The 17,449-nt window shown below is 42.6% G+C and overlaps 1 protein-coding gene across 4 annotated transcripts in view; it reads left to right on the top strand.

Moving 5' to 3' along the window:
* The window catches only part of TGFBR1 (transforming growth factor beta receptor 1), a 240,096-nt gene that overhangs the window by 114,562 nt on the left and 108,085 nt on the right, over positions 1-17,449 (top strand). For all 4 annotated transcript variants that reach the window (XM_044293660.1, XM_044293656.1, XM_044293657.1 and 1 more), the window contains 2 exons: positions 211-378; positions 2,598-2,754. In XM_044293660.1, coding sequence (XP_044149595.1) covers positions 211-378; positions 2,598-2,754 — 325 coding nt within the window. The remainder of the gene's footprint in view (positions 1-210; positions 379-2,597; positions 2,755-17,449) is intronic.

Raw genomic sequence — 17,449 nt, 5'->3', positions numbered from 1 at the left:
AAATCTATCCACAGGTTATATAAGTGTTTAGTCAGTGTGACATCTGCTGTTGACACCTCCACTGATTATAAAAAACAAAGGGCCCATTATCTTTCCCATTCCCTGTATGTATGAAGAAGACACTTAGTTATCCTGATAAATAGTGATTCTGGGAATGTGATTATTAATATGTAAAAGTCTTATCTGTACTTTATCTTCTTTTATCTACAGATAATGGAACTTGGACTCAACTTTGGTTGGTATCTGATTATCATGAGCATGGTTCGCTTTTTGATTACCTGAACCGGTATACGGTGACTGTGGAAGGAATGCTCAAGCTATCATTATCCACAGCAAGCGGCTTGGCTCATCTTCACATGGAGATAGTTGGGACACAAGGTATGACTTTCCAAGTTAACGAAAATCTCAATAAAAAGTAACATAATTATTGTACCTCTTGAATAGATTTGGTTGGTCTGACACAGTAGTGTCTTTTTTTTATTTTATTTTTATATTTTATTAACTTTATTTTTAATCCTTTTCTAACTGTACTCCATCACACAATTGAATACACTGTCTTCAGGTAACTACCACGTGACATTCCCAGTTACCTCAGGAGGTGTAGTCAGATCACATCAGAAACTAGTTATATTGATGACTCCAAATTTCAAGGAAGATGATTAAGAGCCAGTCGGTTCTAAGATGCAGAAGAGGACTACAGACCACGTGTCCTTTATTACAACATTCATTCATATGTAGTGGGTATGTTTCTGCCATGAGTGGTAGAGACTATTTGTTGGCAGTAGTCACGGAATCTATAGGAAACAGGCTGAAACCTGAAAGTGATTCCTGGTGAAAATCAGATTATACAAAGTTAGGGCTTGTTCACATCACCATTATATATTCCGTTATGGCTTTCCGTTAGAACATGGTTATAATGGAATCCATAAGACTGAAACCTTTAGAGACATTCAGTTTTGATCCATCATAATAGAAGTATATAGGCAAGCATAACGGATCCGTCTGGTTTCCGTTATGCTGGTCGGAAAACAAAGTTCTGTCGACAAACTTTTTTCCGTCCAGCATAATGGAAACCAGACAAATCCGTTATGCTTGCCCATATATTATGATGGATGAGAACGGAATGCCTCTAAAGGTTTCTGTTTTGATTTCAGTCTTATGGATTCCGTTATTTTCCATTATAACCATGTTATAACGGAAAGCCATAACGGTAATGTGAACAAGCCCTTAGAAGTACAGAGTTGATGTCGCCCTAGTTTTGGTTTGTTACATGCATGCGAGTGAAAATCGTACAAAATCTAGTACATGGCAACCTATAGGTGATCTAGTGCAAAAGATAACCTATAATAAATATGCCATAACTCGGAACCCCTGCATCATAATTACAAAAGCAGAGTTCACCCACCACACCCGATACGTGTTTTGGCAACAGCTTCATCTTCCCCTGCAGGATATAAAGCATTATAAAACAATGAAATCGCATGTTTCCTTCACTCCCATTGCCACATGTATAAAATCAAGCACCTAAACATGCAGTCTATCTTTACAAACATTTGTCAGAAATGTCTTACCTCCTAGATGTTCCACAATCAACTGTGTTATTTCAAAGTGGAAGTTTTTACAAACTACAGCATCTCTGACATGAAGGTGCAGACCGCATACAATTACAGAAGAGGGTTACTGAATGCTGAGGCTCATAGTGCAGAAAAGTTGCCGATGCTCTGACTCGCTGGGGGTGATTTATCAAACTGGTGCAAAGGAAAAATGGCTTAGTTGACCATAGCAACCAATCGGATTCCACCTTTAATTTTCCAAAGGACTTGTGAATAATGAAAGGTGGAATCTGGTTGGTTGCTATGCATAAGTAGACCAGTTTTCCTTTTACACCGCTTTTGATAAATCTACCCCAGTAACTGCTGAGTTCAAACCTCCTTTTCAAAGCTCCTGTACTGGCTCCTTTCGCCCTTCCTGCTTGCTGCTGCTTTGCCATAGACATAGTAGTAAGAAGGGAGATGCGCTGATGCGCTACAGCTGATCGGTGGGTGTGCCTGGTGTCAGACCTCTGTGATCTGATGTTGAAGACCTATCCTGAGGATAGGTCATCAATATCTCCCAGTACACAGCTGATAAAGGGTTATCATCAGCTGTGTACTGGGAGATTCATGGCATGAGTTTCTATAGCTGAGCATCTGCATAACTAAATCGCCAACCATGATGCCTAGTGTGGGGTGGACTGGTTTCTGGAGCACTGGAAACATGTTTGCTGTGGAGTGACAAATCCTAGCTTTCCATCTACCAGTCTGATGGATGAGTGTGTGTTTGGCGAATGCCAAAAGAACATTACCTGCCTGGCTGCATTGTGCAAAATGTAAAGTTTGCCAGAGGAAGGCTAATGTTATGGGGTTGTATTCAGTGGCTCTGCTAAGCCTCTTAGTTCTAGCAAAGGGACAGGCATAGCCATTCTCCATGGAAAAAAAGCATTTGGCAGTTTCTAAGTTCTCCTCATTTCTATAGAGGTTGGGTGTGCAAACTCTGTCTTGTGAATTGTATGTATGTGTTCTTAATTGTGTTTTTTTTTTTTTTTTTATTGTTGATAGGAAAACCAGCTATTGCTCATAGAGATCTTAAATCAAAAAATATACTAGTTAAGAAAAATGGAACTTGCTGCATTGCAGATCTAGGATTAGCTGTGCGACATGATTCGGCTACAGATACAATTGACATTGCACCAAATCATAGAGTTGGTACAAAAAGGTAATGTAAAAAAAAATGTCTCATAGCAAGTGACGTGAGTATGCATATGTGAAATTATAGTGAAAGCACAATAGAAAATGCATGCCTTTCTATTTGGTTTTGGTGCATTCCTTTTGTGCCCAGTGGGAATATACATTTTAAAGGGGTTGTCCAGGATTTGATATTGATGGTCTATCCTCGAGACAGGCACAAAATTCTGGCGTAAAGTAAGGCAACAAATAGGTGTAAATTTAGACAAGACAGTCTAAAGGTGCACTGCATTTATCATTCATCATCAATCATTTATGTCAGCCATCAGCCCCATATATCAGCCCCTATATGTCAGCCATAAGCCCCCAGCGCAAATAAAATAAAATAAAAATCACTTACCTCTCCTGCTCCTGGACGCAACCACTCCTCACCATGGCGTCCTCTTTATCCTGCTGTCGGCTTTGTATCGGAGTCACAGAGCACACTCACGCTGTGCGCAGCCCTGCACAGCCGATAGCCGAGCCGAGGACCAGGAAGCTGTGAGTTACAGAGCCTTCACAGGTTCCCGGTCCTCCGGTACTAATGAAGTGCTTACAAACACTTTATTCCCCCGTGGTCGCAACTAGGGATTTGTGAACTTGTGTTTCAAGTTCAGAGTAAAAGGTTCAGGTTACCTAAGTATTCCGTTATGGATTCTGCTACAACGAACCATAACTTATGGGCCGTGGTAGCGAAATCCATAACAGAGTTAGATAACCCGAACCTTGTACGCAGGACTTGAAACACAAGTTCCCTCAACACTAGTCACAACATTTCAGCTCATAGGTTGAAATGAGCTGAAAACATTCAGTCCTGATCAAAAGTTTAAGACCACTTGAAAAATGTCAAAAAAATCATATTTACATCTTAACAAGGTTCCAAGTAGAGCTTCAACATGCAACAAGAAGAAATGAGAGTGAGACAAAAAAAAATTTGAGCATTCAATTAATTGAAAATAACGATTAAACTGAAACAGGCAGTTTTTCAGCTAATCCAAATTTTAGGACCACATACCTTTTTAAAAGGCCGTAGATGTGGATTCATTGTCATTTTCTGTCAGATAGTCACATGTTGTGATGGCAAAGGCAAAAAAACTCTTTTTTTAAGGTGGTTGGGTTGTTGAACTGCATAAGCAGGGTCTCTCACAGCGCGCCATCGCTGCTGAGGTGGGACGCAGTAAGAATTTCTTAAATTCTTAAATGATCCTGAGGGTTATGGAACAAAAAAGTGGAAGACCCAAAAAAATGTAATCAGCACTGAGACGGAGGATCCAATTGGCTGTACGTCAAGACACTGGACGATCCTCGACCCAAATTAAGGCTCTTACTGGTGCTGACTGCAGCCCCATAACCATCAGACGGCATCTCGGACTGAAGGGCTTAAAAAACAAAAAACGTCTTCAAAGACCTTGTCTCCTTGAACGCCACAGAACTGCTCGTTTGGACTTTGCGAGAGAGCACCAAACATGGGACATTCAAAGGTGGAAGAAAGTTTTATTCTCTGATGAGAAAAAATGTAACCTTTATGGTTTCTAACGTTACTGGCATCACAAGCAGATCCCACCTGAGATGTTTTCTACGCGCCACAGTGGAGCGGGCGCCATAATAGTCTGGGGTGCCTTTTCCTTCAGTGGAACAATGGAGCTTCAGGAAGTGCAGGGGAGTCAAACGGCCGCTGGCTATGTCCAGATGTTGCAGAGAGCATTCCTCATGATTGAGGGCCCTCGTCTGTGTGGTAATGACTGGGTTTTTCAACAGGACAACGCTACAGTACACAATGCCCGCAGGACAAGGGACTTCTTCCAGGAGAATAACAGCACTCTTTTGGCCCATCCTGAGTGTTCCCCTGATCTAAATCCAATTGAGAACCTTTGGGGATGGATGGCAAGGGAAGTTTACAAAAATGGACAACAGTTCCAGACAGTAGATGGCCTTCATGCGGCCATCTTCACCACTTGGTGAAATGTTCCCACTCACCTCATGGAAACTCTTGCATCAAGCATGCCGAAACGAATTTTGGAAGTGATAAACAATAACTGTGGAGCTACTCATTACAGAGTTCATGTTTGGAAGTTGGATTTCTTTTTTTTTTTATTTCTTTTTATTTTAGGGTCCTAAACTCTTGATCATCTGAAAAACTGCCTGTTTCAGTTTATTCGTTGTTTTCATTAAATTGAATGCTCAAAAAAAGTTTTGTCTCACTCCCATTTCTTCTTGTTGCATGTTGAAGCTCTACTTGGAACCTTGTTAAGATCCAGCCATGCTAAATATGATTTTTAGCCATTTTTCATCAGGAGTGTGTGTGTGTATGTATGTATGTATGTATGTATATATATATATATATATATATATATATATATATATATGTATGTATGTATATATGTATATATATATATATATATATATATATATATATATATATATATATGGCACCACCCTCAAAATAGTAAGTAAAAATGGGTGCAAAATCCAATCTATCTATATCTATCTATATATATATATACAGTGGCGTAGCGTGGGTTGTCAGCACCCGGGGCTAGCCATGTATTGCGCTCCCCCCTCCTAAGCTGTGTCCACACGCCCCTTTTACAGCTAATGTAGCAGTCCTATGTAACACCACAGATAACATGGTGACAACGCTCGAAGTACAGATGATGTAGTAGATGGGTATAAGGCCCCAGAATTCAGAACACTCACAGTGTGACCTGAAGTCTGGGGCCAGGATGCAGCAGGGTGCGCCAAATTCTCAATCCACCCCCCCCAACCCTACCGTATAACAAATATGTGTTTGGACATTGCATACATCACTACAAAATATACAGTATAATACAGCAGCACATACCTCATCCATCCAGTGACGTCTCCTGTGATGTAGACTTTCCTCAGCGTCTTCATTCAGAGATTAGACCGCCATGACACCTTCTTTCAGCCGCGTCACATCTCTGCAGAGTTTTATTAATATTAGTTATTATTATTATATATAATGACCCCTCTGTAATATTAGGATATATAATGGGCCATTATATATTCTAATAATACAAAGGGGGCCATTATATATAGTTATACAGAGGGGGCCATAATAAATAATAATTATACAAAGGAGCCATTATATATTATACAGAGGGGCCTTTATATATTATAATAATACAGAGGGGCCATTATATATTATAATAATACAGAGGGGCCATTATATATTATACAGAGGGGCCATTATATATCCTAATATTACAGAGGGGTCATTATATATAATAATTATACAGTGGGGGCAATTATATATCCTCATATTACAGAGGGGTCACTATATATAATATACAGAGGGGCCATTATATATTATAGTTATACAGAGGGGCCATAATAAATAATAATTATACAAGGGGCCATTATATATTATAGTTATTCTTAGGGGCCATTATATATTATAGTTATACAGAGGGGCCATTATGTATCCATTTTACAGAGGGGTCATTATATATAATAATTATACAGAGGGGTCATTATATATAATAAGTATACAGAGGGGCATTATATATATAATATTAATACAGAGGGGACCATTATATATCCTAATATTACAGAGGGGTCACTATATATAATATACAGAAGGGCCATTATATATTATAGTTATACAGAAGGGCCATAATAAATAATAATTATTCAAGGGGCCATTATATATTATAGTTATGCAGAGAGGCTATTAATAATGGGCCCTCTGCATAATTATTATATATTATGGCCCCACTTGTATAATTCTAATATATAATGGCCCCTCTGTATAATATATAATGGCCTTCTGTATAATGTATCATGGCCCCTCTGTATAATATATAATGGCCCCTCGGTATAACTATAATATACAGTTGCAAGAAAAAGTATGTGAACCCTTTGGAATGATATGGATTTCTGCACAAATTGATCATAAAATGTGATCTGATCTTCATCTAAGTCACAACAATAGACAATCACAGTCTGCTTAAACTAATAACACACAAATAATTAAATGTTACCATGTTTTTATTGAACACACCATGTAAACATTCACAGTGCAGGTGGAAAAAGTATGTGAACCCCTAGACCAATGACATCTCCAAGAACTAATTGGAGTGAGGTGTCAGCCAACTGGAGTACATTCAATGAGATGAGATTGGAGGTGTTGGTTACAGCTGCCCTGCCCTATAAAAAACACACACCAGTTCTGGGTTTGCTTTTCACAAGAAGCATTGCCTGATGGGAATGATGCCTTGCACAAAAGAGCTCTTAGAAGACCTACTATTAAGAATTGTTGACTTGCATAAAGCTGGAAAGGGTTATAAAAGTATCTCCTAAAGCCTTGCTGTTCATCAGTCCAGGGTAAGACAAATTATCTATAAATGGAGAAAGTTCAGCACTGCTGCTACTCTCCGTAGGAGAGGTTGTCCTGTAAAGATGACTGCAAGAGCACAGCTCAGACTTCTCAATGAGGTGAAGAAGAATCCTAAAGTGTCAGCTAAAGACTTACAGAAGTCTCTAGCATATGCTAACATCCCTGTTAGTGAATCTACGATATGTAAAACACTAAACAAGAATGGATTTCATGGGAGGATACCACAGAGGAAGCCACTGCTGGCCAAAAAAAAGCATTTCTGCATGTTTACAGTTTGCACAAGAGCATCTGGATGTTCCACAGCAGTAATGGCAAAATATTCTGTGGACAGATGAAACCAAAGTTGAGTTGTTTGGAATAAACGCACAACACTATGTGTGGGGAAAAAGAGGCACAGCACACCAACATCAAAACCTCATCCCAACTGTGAAGTATGGTGGGGGCATCATGGTTTGGGGCTGCTTTGCTGCGTCAGGGCCTGGATGGATTGCTAACATAGTACATAAGGCCGAAAAAAGACATTTGTCCATCCAGTTCGGCCTGTCATCCTGCAAGTTGATCCAGAGGAAGGCAAAAAAAAACCCTGTGAGGTCGAAGCCAATTTTCCTCACTTTAGGGGAATAAAAATTCCTTCCCGACTCCAATCAGGCAATCAGAATAAATCCCTGGATCAACGATATCTCTCTAGTAGCTATAGCCTGTAATATTATTACGCTCCAGAAATACATCCAGACCCCTTTTGAATTCCTTTATTGTACTCACCATCACCACCTCCTCAGGCAGAGAGTTCCATAGTCTCACTGCTCTTACCGTAAAGAATCCTCTTCTATGTTTGTGTACAAACCTTCTTTCCTCCAGACGCAGAGGATGTCCCCTCGTCACAGTCACCGTCCTGGGAATAAATATATGACGGGATAGATCTCTGTACTGACCCCTGATATATTTATACATATTAATTAGATCTCCTCTCAGTTGTCTTTTTTCTAAAGTGAATAACCCTAATTTTGATAATCTTTCAGGGTACTGTAGTTGCCCCATTCCAGTTATTACTTTAGTTGCCCTCCTCTGGACCCTCTCCAGCTCTGCTATGTCTGCTTTGTTCACTGGAGCCCAGAACTGTACACAGTACTCCATGTGTGGTCTGACTAATGATTTGTAAAGTGGTAGCACTATGTTCTCATCACGGGCATCTATGCCCCTTTTGATGCAACCCATTATCTTATTGGCCTTGGCAGCAGCTGCCTGACACTGTTTTTTGCAGCTTAGTTTGCGGTTTATTAAAATTCCTAGATCTTTTTCCATGTCAGTGTTACCGAGTGTTTTACCATTTAATAAGTACGGGTGACTTGCATTATTCCTTCCCATGTGCATAACTTTACATTTATCAGTGTTAAACCTCATCTGCCATTTATCTGCCCAAGCCTCCAATCGATCCAGATCCCTCTGTAGTAGTATACTGTCCTCTTCAGTGTTAATTACTTTACACAGTTTAGTGTCATCTGCAAACATTTATATTTTACTATGCAAGCCTTCTACAAGATCATTAATAAATATATTGAAGAGAATAGGGCCTAATACTGACCCCTGAGGTACCCCACTAGTGACAGTGACCCAATCTGAGTATTTACCATTAATAACCACCCTCTGTTTTCTATCATTGAGCCAGTTACTTACCCACTTACAGACGTTTTCTCCCAGTCCGAGCATTCTCATTTTATATACTAACCTTTTATGTGGTACAGTGTCAAATGCTTTGGAGAAGTCCAGATACACGACATCCATTGATTCGCCGCTGTCAAGTCTAGAACTTACCTCCTCATAAAAATTGATTAAATTTGTTTGACATGACCGATCCCTCACGAAGCCATGCTGATATGGCGTTATTTGCTTATTTCCGTTAAGATGCTCTAACATAGCATCTCTCAGAAAACCTTCAAACAGTTTACCCACAACAGATGTTAAACTTACCGGCCTATAGTTTCCAGGCTCTGTTTTTGGACCCTTTTTGAATATTGGCACCACATTTGCCATGCGCCAATCCTGTGGAACATTCCCTGTCAATATAGAATCTGCAAATATCAGAAATAAGGGTCTGGCTATGACATTACTTAATTCCCTTAGGATACGGGGGTGTATGCCATCCGGTCCTGGCGATTTGTCTATTTTAATCTTTTTAAGGAAAAATGAATTCCCAAGTTTATCAAGATATTTTGCAGGAGAACTTTACGCCATCTGTCCACCAGCTGAAACTCAACAGCAGATGGGTGTTGCAACAAGACAAGGACCCAAAGCATAGAAGTAAATCAACAACAGAATGGCTTAAACAGAAGAAAATACACCTTCTGGAGCGGCCCAGTCAGAGTCCTGACCTCAACCCGATTGAGATGCTGTGGCATGACCTCAAGAAAGCGATTCACACCAGACATCCCAAGAATATTGCTGAACTGAAACAGTTCTGTAAAGAGGAATGGTCAAGAATTACTCCTGACCGTTGTGCACGTCTGATCTGCAACTACAGGAAACGTTTGGTTGAAGTTATTGCTGCCAAAGGAGGTTCAACCAGTTATTTAATCCAAGGGTTCACATACTTTTTCCACCTGCACTGTGAATGTTTACATGGTGTGTTCAATAAAAACATGGTAACATTTAATTCTTTGTGTGTTATTAGTTTAAGCAGACTGTGATTGTCTATTGTGACTTAGATGAAGATCAGATCACATTTTATGACCAATTTGTGCAGAAATCCATATCATTCCAAAGGGTTCACATACTTTTTATTGCAACTGTATAATGGCCCCTTGTATAATTATAATATATAATGGCCTTCTGTATAATGTATCATGGCCCCTCTGTATAATATAAAACGGTACCCATTCTTTAAATATACTGGCCACCTCCATAGTGCCCCCAGTATGGCCCCTAGTACTTACATAAAAAAAAAAAAAAAAAGTACTCACCTCTCCATCACTTCTTGCAGTCTTTGCTTGGGCGTCCCGGCGCAGGCGGTCAGGAACACATCACCGTGCCCTCCTGCGCCGCGTCATCGCGGCGAGACCCGGCGCAGGAGGTCACGGTCATATAATCGCGATCTCCTGGACTCCTGCGCCGCTCTACTGCGTATTAAAGCTTCATGCCAGGCGGAACGCAGGGGATGGGAGCCATAGTCTTCCATCACCCTCATTTTACTGCCTTCTGCCTGGCGCCCCCTACAATTTGGCGCCCGGGGCAACGGCCCCCTTGGCCCCCCCCCACGCTACGCCCCTGTGTATGTATGTATGTATGTATGTATGTGTGTGTGTGTGTATATGTGTGTGTATGTATGTATATATATATATGTATATATATATATATATATATATATATATATATATATTCATTTTTCAAACTGGTGTAAAGTAGAACTGGCTTAGTTGCCGATAGCAACCAATCAAATACACCTTTAATTTTTCACAGCTCCATTGGAAAATGAAAGGAGGAATCTGGTTGCTATGGGCGACTAATCCTGTTCTACTTTACACCAGTTTTGATAACTCTCCCCCACTGTGTACTTCTAGCATTGTGTGTCGTCACACTGTACTAATCTGTGTGGGGAAAAGTGACAGCTAACTGTGTGGACTGCACACAATACTGAATTCAGAAAAGCGTGAATGTAATGAGAGCTGTCAGTAATAAGATCTATATCCTGCTTATAACACCATGGTGCACTAACATTATCAGCAGAAAAATCTATTGTGTCTACAAATAATGGACTTTCTACAGAATGAAAAGTGAGAAATGGATCTGATTACAGGCTATAGCATACAAAGAGTCTGTATGTAAGTAGCTGCTTGCTGTGCAGCTATGAGCTATGTAACATGATATGGGGGTGGGGCTGTTGAGCTTGTGCTGGTGCATGTGAAATCAAGAGGAACGCCCACACATTCTCAGAGCAGATTAATCTCATGGAAGAGCATTTCTGAGAGCATGTGTAGGCCTTACCTGTGCTGCAGTCCGCAATGCATGATCACCGACCGTGTATCCACCATCTGCAGACCCATTTAACTTTTTTTGCGGTGTGGAGGTACGGCCAGAAAACCTGGGTTTCCATAGCATCACCACAACGGCATAAAAGGAGATTGACCCCTGACCTTTGTATGGGGCAGGAACAGAGAAAGGATTAAATTCCCCCCTCCCACCACCAACACCCCTACAAAGGACAGGGCAGAGAAAGGTCTCCCTGTATGCATGGAGATGGAGCTACCATGTTACCTTTCAGGATACTCCCCTGCCCTCCTGCGGTTCTGGTACTAACGCTGGGCAGGGGAAGGATCGGGAGGACTCGCTCTGGTCCTATCTGGAGCCTGCTCCCGGGGCGATGCCTCCTGCCTTGCCTCTGGTAGGCCTAATTAGATACAAAATAGGTTACATGAAGGGATGCGTAAAGCAACAACGTGGCATAAGCCCCTCAGCAAAAGAGCTAACTCGGGGATAACTAGAAAAACCTATAAATGAACACAGAGTTGATGAGCTATAAAAATGTTTATTAAAATATATGATTAAAAAACATACAATAAGAGATTACAGACAAATCATTAACGAAAAAATTGCGGTACAACCCTGGGAGCGTTTGGTAAGACAAGTGACATAAAATAGAGCCTGAAGATTAGTAGCTATTGCATAAATCCAAAAAATGTGGATGTCTTAATCAATGGAAGCAGAAAGTGCCATATATATAAAGTGCAAATGCAAACCGCAAATAAGCAGTTGGGAAATAGCAGCTCTGCAGGTACATACCGTATATCCTCAATTGAGTAGATAACTATTTAGTTAAGTGCAACAGATATCTTAATAAAGTGCATGTGCAAGCCACATACAAGTGGAAAAAGAGCATAGTAAAATCCTATTCAAAGGCTCAACAGTAATGTAAGCATGAAAAGTCACATACCGTAATTTAAAGTAGTAACTCCACAGCGTTTCAATGGTAGGCTGGTAGGCCTAGCTGGGTTTGCGCGCCCACCGCTTCGGGCGCTTTCTTATGTCACTTCCGTCAGATGTAAGTGACGGGGGCAGGATGCGGGGTTCCGACCGGCTAAAAGCCCAACGCAGGGTTTGATGGAGCTGTGCACCCAGCTGAACGTCAGAGCTGTTACCTGTACCCAGCAGCAGTGCGCGGCCCAGAATGTACGGAACGGAGCGCTCACCCAAGGAGTCGGACGCGCTGCTGCTAGCAACCTTGAGTTCCCCTTGTGGGGAAAAAGTTCCTGAAATTATGGTCAGGGAGTCTCTTTGATCCCCCTTTCCTCTTGCTGGGGGATTGTATGGGCAGCGTTTCTTTAGCGCTTATAATGCCCCCACCCCCAAACTCTATTCCTCATGGATACCCTCTTTCTTTTTAGGTGTCCATGGAGGCACAAAAGAAAATCAAGAGATCCCTTAAGTGCTTTTCCTGTAATGCCCGTCTTCCTGATAATTTCTCCAAGAAGTTATTTAAAGCCTGCATTTCCAATATTGTCCGCGATGAAGCTCCTTCTCTGAAAGACAAACTTAGAACAATAATTCAAGAAGAGATACGGTCATCTTTATCTCATTTATTTTCCAATCCTGTGGACACTCCCCACCCCAAAAAGAAGAGGCTCAGTTCCCCCTAATCCTCCGATTCTGAGGCTGTGTTAGACTATGTTCCGTCGGTCAAGTAGCAGGAGGAGGGGGAGTGGGACTCGGATGATCCTGCGTCTAATAGTAACCGTAGGTTTTATTTTTCCATGGAGGACATTTCTGATCTCCTAAAAGCTGTTAGATCAACTATATTTTATGAGATCCCTAAGATCGATGTCCAAATGGCAAAGGTGAATAAGAAAACATCCCTTCCCTTTTGAGGATGCTTCCCATTTAAAAGGGTTATCCCATCTTAGACAATGGGGGCATATCGCTAGGATATGCCCCCATTGTCTGATAGGTGCGGGTACCACCGCTGGGACCCGCACCTACAAGGAGAATGGAGCAGAGAAAGTGGAGGAGGGCGCACTGCGCATGCGCAGCCGCCCTCCATTCATTTCTATGGAGCCGCCAAAAATAGCCGAGCCACCTCGGCTATTTCCGTCGGCCCCATAGAAAGGAATGGGAGCGGTGGCTGAGCATGCGTGGTGCGCTCCCATTCACTTCAATGGGAGAGGCGGGGAGCTGTGCCTGGTGGTGGACGGACCCTGGGAAACCCGGGGTCTTCCAGCCACAACTCTCCCCGGCTCCGTTCTCGTTGTAGGTGCGGGTCCCAGAGGTGGGACCCGCACTTATTAGACAATGGGGGCATATCCTAGCGATATGCCCCCATTGTCTAAGATGGGATAACCCCTTTAAGGGATTCCATGGACAGGAAATCCGACAGCCTCTTAAGGAAGTCATGGGAGGCCGCAATGTTGAACATCAAGTCTAATATAGCGGCAACCTCCGTGGCCAGATCCATGTTCCTCTGGCTTAGTGTATTAGAGGCCCATGTTAAAAATAAAAAACCCTAGGGATGAGATCCTAAATTCCCTACCCCTCCTCAAATCGGCCACCGCTTTCCTGGCTGATGCCTCGGCTGAGTCGGTCCGTTTCTCAGCTAGGGATGGTGCCAGAAGAGTGCTCTGGATGAAATGATGGTCAGGGGATAAAACATCTAAAATGAAACTCTGCTCCATACCATTCTCGGGAGAGTATGTGTTTGGGCCTGTATTGGATAAAATCTTAGAAAAAGCCTCCGATTAAAAAAGAAGGGTTTTCCTGAAGATCGTCTCTATAAACGCCGTTATCCCTTTCGTTCCTCCTCAAATCAGGACAGACCTTACAGGGGGAAAGGGAAGACCGGGCGCTGGAGCTACCCCAAAGGGGGTAAAGGAAGAGGTTTCCCTACCTCCACTCTAAACCCAACAAAAAACAATGACGCCGCAGTGGGGGGGAAGGCTCTCAAACTTCCTGACATCCTGGTAATTGATCTCCCCGAATGCTTGGACAAGAGAGATCATAGGCTCAGTATACAGGATAGAGCTGTCTTCAAAACCCCCAAACAGATTTTCAATAACGCGCTTCCAGACGAATCTATGGCAGGAAGTTCAAGACCTTCTAAAAAAAGAACGTAATTACTCAAGTTCCCATACTACATCAAGGAAAGGGATTCTACTCTAACCTTTTTCTGGTAAAGAAAAAGGAGGGGTCGTTCCGCATGATAATAAATTTGAAACCCTTAAACAAATTCATCTTGTATCAGTAATTCCGGATGGAGTCCCTGATATCGACAATACCTTTTGTTAAACCCAAATATCCTAATGTGTACGATAGATCTACGAGACGCATACTATCACTTCCCAATCCATAACAACTCCCAAAAGTTCCTCCGGTTTGCCATCAGAGACGACAGAGGCTGAATCCATCACTATCAGTTCAGGGCACTCCCGTTCGGAATTTCCTCGGCCCTGAGGATCTTTACAAAGTTAGTAGTGGAAATGGTGGCATTCCTAATGAAAGCAGGCCTCACGCTAGTTCAGTACCTAGACGACTTCCTTCTAATCAGCGACAGTCCACGTCAGATGAGACTAGACTTAGACACCCTTCTGTCAACACTAGACAGGCTGGAATGGATGGTAAACAGAAACAAGTCTGTCCTTTCACCTTCTACAAGAATACGCTTTTTAGGAATGATCCTAGACTCCCAGACCCAGGCTACTTTTCTTCCCACGGGCAAGATTTCAGCTCTGCAACGTAAAATAAGAACTTTCCAGAGGAAGAAAACATGCTCAATAAGAGAAGCAATGAGCCTGGTGGGTCTACTAACCTCATGCATTTCAGCAGTACCCTGGAGTCAGAATCACTTCAGACCCTTACAAAACTGGATCCTGGGGTTCTGGGACAAACTACAATCCTCGCTAGACTGCAAGGTGACTATCCTAACGCGAGTAAAGAAGTCCCTAGGTTTGTGGAAGTTCTCCTCAAACCGGTCCAAGATGACACCGTGCCAGAAGATCCCCTACATGCAAGTCGTCACAGATGCAAGTCTTTCAGGCTGGGGCGTGAAGGTAGGAGACAATCTGTTTCAGGGGACCTGGCCCCAATCAATCAAGTCACAATCATCAAATTACAGGTAACTGAGGGCGGTCTGGGAGACCCTAAAAGTGACTGCGAGGATTCTTCAGGGTCACCATGTGAAGATCCTCTCGGACAACATGACATCCATCGCTTATCTCTCACATCAAGGTGGGACACGGTCAGCGGCTCTTCAGTCACTATCATCCCAAATCTTCACCCGGGCAGAGCAAAAGGTGAGCTCCATCTCAGCAGTTCATCTCAAGGATATATTAAACCAAGAAGCAGACTTCCCCAGTCGCCACAGGCTAGACCAGACTGAATGGTCCCTGAACGCGGAAGTGTTCCAGATGGCGGTGGACAGATGGGGAAATCCCGAAGTGGATCTCTTTGCCTCAAGGGCAGACTCGAAGGCGGAAGTATTTTGCACCCTAAACCCCAGGGACAACCCTTGGGCCTTGGATGCGTTCGCCGCAAGATGGCATTGGAGACTGTTACGCCTTCCCTCCACTACCATTGATTCCAAAGGTAATCCAGAAGCTACATCAGGACAGAACCACACTAATCTTAATAGCCCCGTTCTGGCCAAAAAGAGGCTGGTTTTCTTCTCTTAAGAAACTCTCCATCTGGGAACCTTGGCCTCTTCCCGTCAGGAAGAAACTTCTGCATCAGGGTCCAGTCCTATACCCCAATCCACAGTTCCTGAAACTGTCTGCCTGGATCCTAAGACCCAGCTCCTGAAAAGACAGGGATTGTCGGACAAGGTAATAAATGCACTAAATCCTCTAGGAAGAAGGTGACCTCAGCAATCTATTTAAAGTTATGGAAGAAGTTCTGTTCCTGGTCAGTGGAGGACAGGATAATTCTCAGATTGGATCCAGGTTTCCTCCCCAAGGTTGTGTCCAACTTCCATCGCAGCCAAGAGATCATCTTGCCTTCTTTCTGTCAAAATCCTTCAAATAGCAAAGAGTTAAGCTTCCACTCCTTAGATGTTAGAGGCTCCGTGTTAAATTACATCGAAGCTACCAAAGATTTCATGAAGTCCGACAATCTCGTCAAGTCCTGTTCGTGAGAAAAAAACAAAGGCCAGAAAGCTTCCCAGATCCTCTCTGGCCAGATGGATCAAAAACGCTATTTCTCTAAGCCATGAGATTCAGAATCTCCAATGTCCTGTTGGCCTGAGGGCCCATTCAATCAGAGCCATGTCATCCTCTCAGGCCGAGAGGGCTGGCGCCTCTGATGACATTTGTAAAGTGGCCACATGGGCCAGCGTCCATACCTTTGTCAAATATTACAGACTCTACCTTCCCGGGGCTTCTAATCTGTCTTTTAGACGTAAAAAGTTATTCAGGCGGTTGCCCCCCCTTGATATATATTTTGTATATCTCCAAGCGTTGTGATGATGCTATGGAAAAACCGGAATTAATACTTACCGGTAATTCAGTTTCCATGAGATCATCACGATGGCATGTTATTCCCTCCCATTTTTTTTTGTTCTGGAGGCAACCCCAGAAGGTAGGAGGTGATATCTTCCTTCACTAATCTTTTTCTTACTCGCCACCTTTTTGTTTACTCTGTATGATTTTGGAAACACTGGTGTTGGTGGTGGGAGGCGGAAATGTAATCCGTTCTCTGTTCCTGCCCCCTACAGAGGTCAGGGGGCAATCTCCTTGTATGCCGTCGTGATGATCTCGTGGAAACTGACTACCGGTAAGTACTAATTCCGTTTTTTCTGATCAATGCCTCCATTCTGCACTGCACTGTATCTTTCAGGTTGCAGACCCATTCAATTAAACAGGTCCGGATCTGTAATGCTGTATGCACTCGGTTGGTGCCGATATATTGTGGACCCTCTACAGTTGTGTGCATGAGGCCTTAAGCCACTGTTCCTCATTTATTGTCCTTAGGGCCCACATGCTGGTCATGTTTTCAGGATTTCCTTAGTATTGAGCCAGGTGATATAATTAGGGTCAATGCATCATCATTTTCCACCGATATTCACACTCTGTGTTATTTTCAAATCATTACCAGCATTAAAGCAGATGATCCCTGAGGACTTGAGTTAAGGAACAATATGTTAAGCTGTGTTTGTGGCATAATGTAATATGTAGCCTGCCAGAATCCCATAGACTGCAACAGTATACAATTGCAGTATATGGACGTTAGAAGATTGCACATTCATGTCTCCAAAGTGAACCTGCGCACAGTGCAGATTTATGTGCAAAAAATCCAAGCAAAAACCAATCGGAGAATTTTGTATCCCCATTTAGTATCAAGAGTATTTCTCTAGCTC

This window comes from Bufo gargarizans, chromosome 5, assembly GCF_014858855.1.
Source record: "Bufo gargarizans isolate SCDJY-AF-19 chromosome 5, ASM1485885v1, whole genome shotgun sequence".
NCBI lineage: Eukaryota > Metazoa > Chordata > Amphibia > Anura > Bufonidae > Bufo > Bufo gargarizans.
The sequence above is the reverse complement of the archived record's forward strand: the minus strand, read 5'-3'. Positions and strand labels throughout refer to the sequence as shown.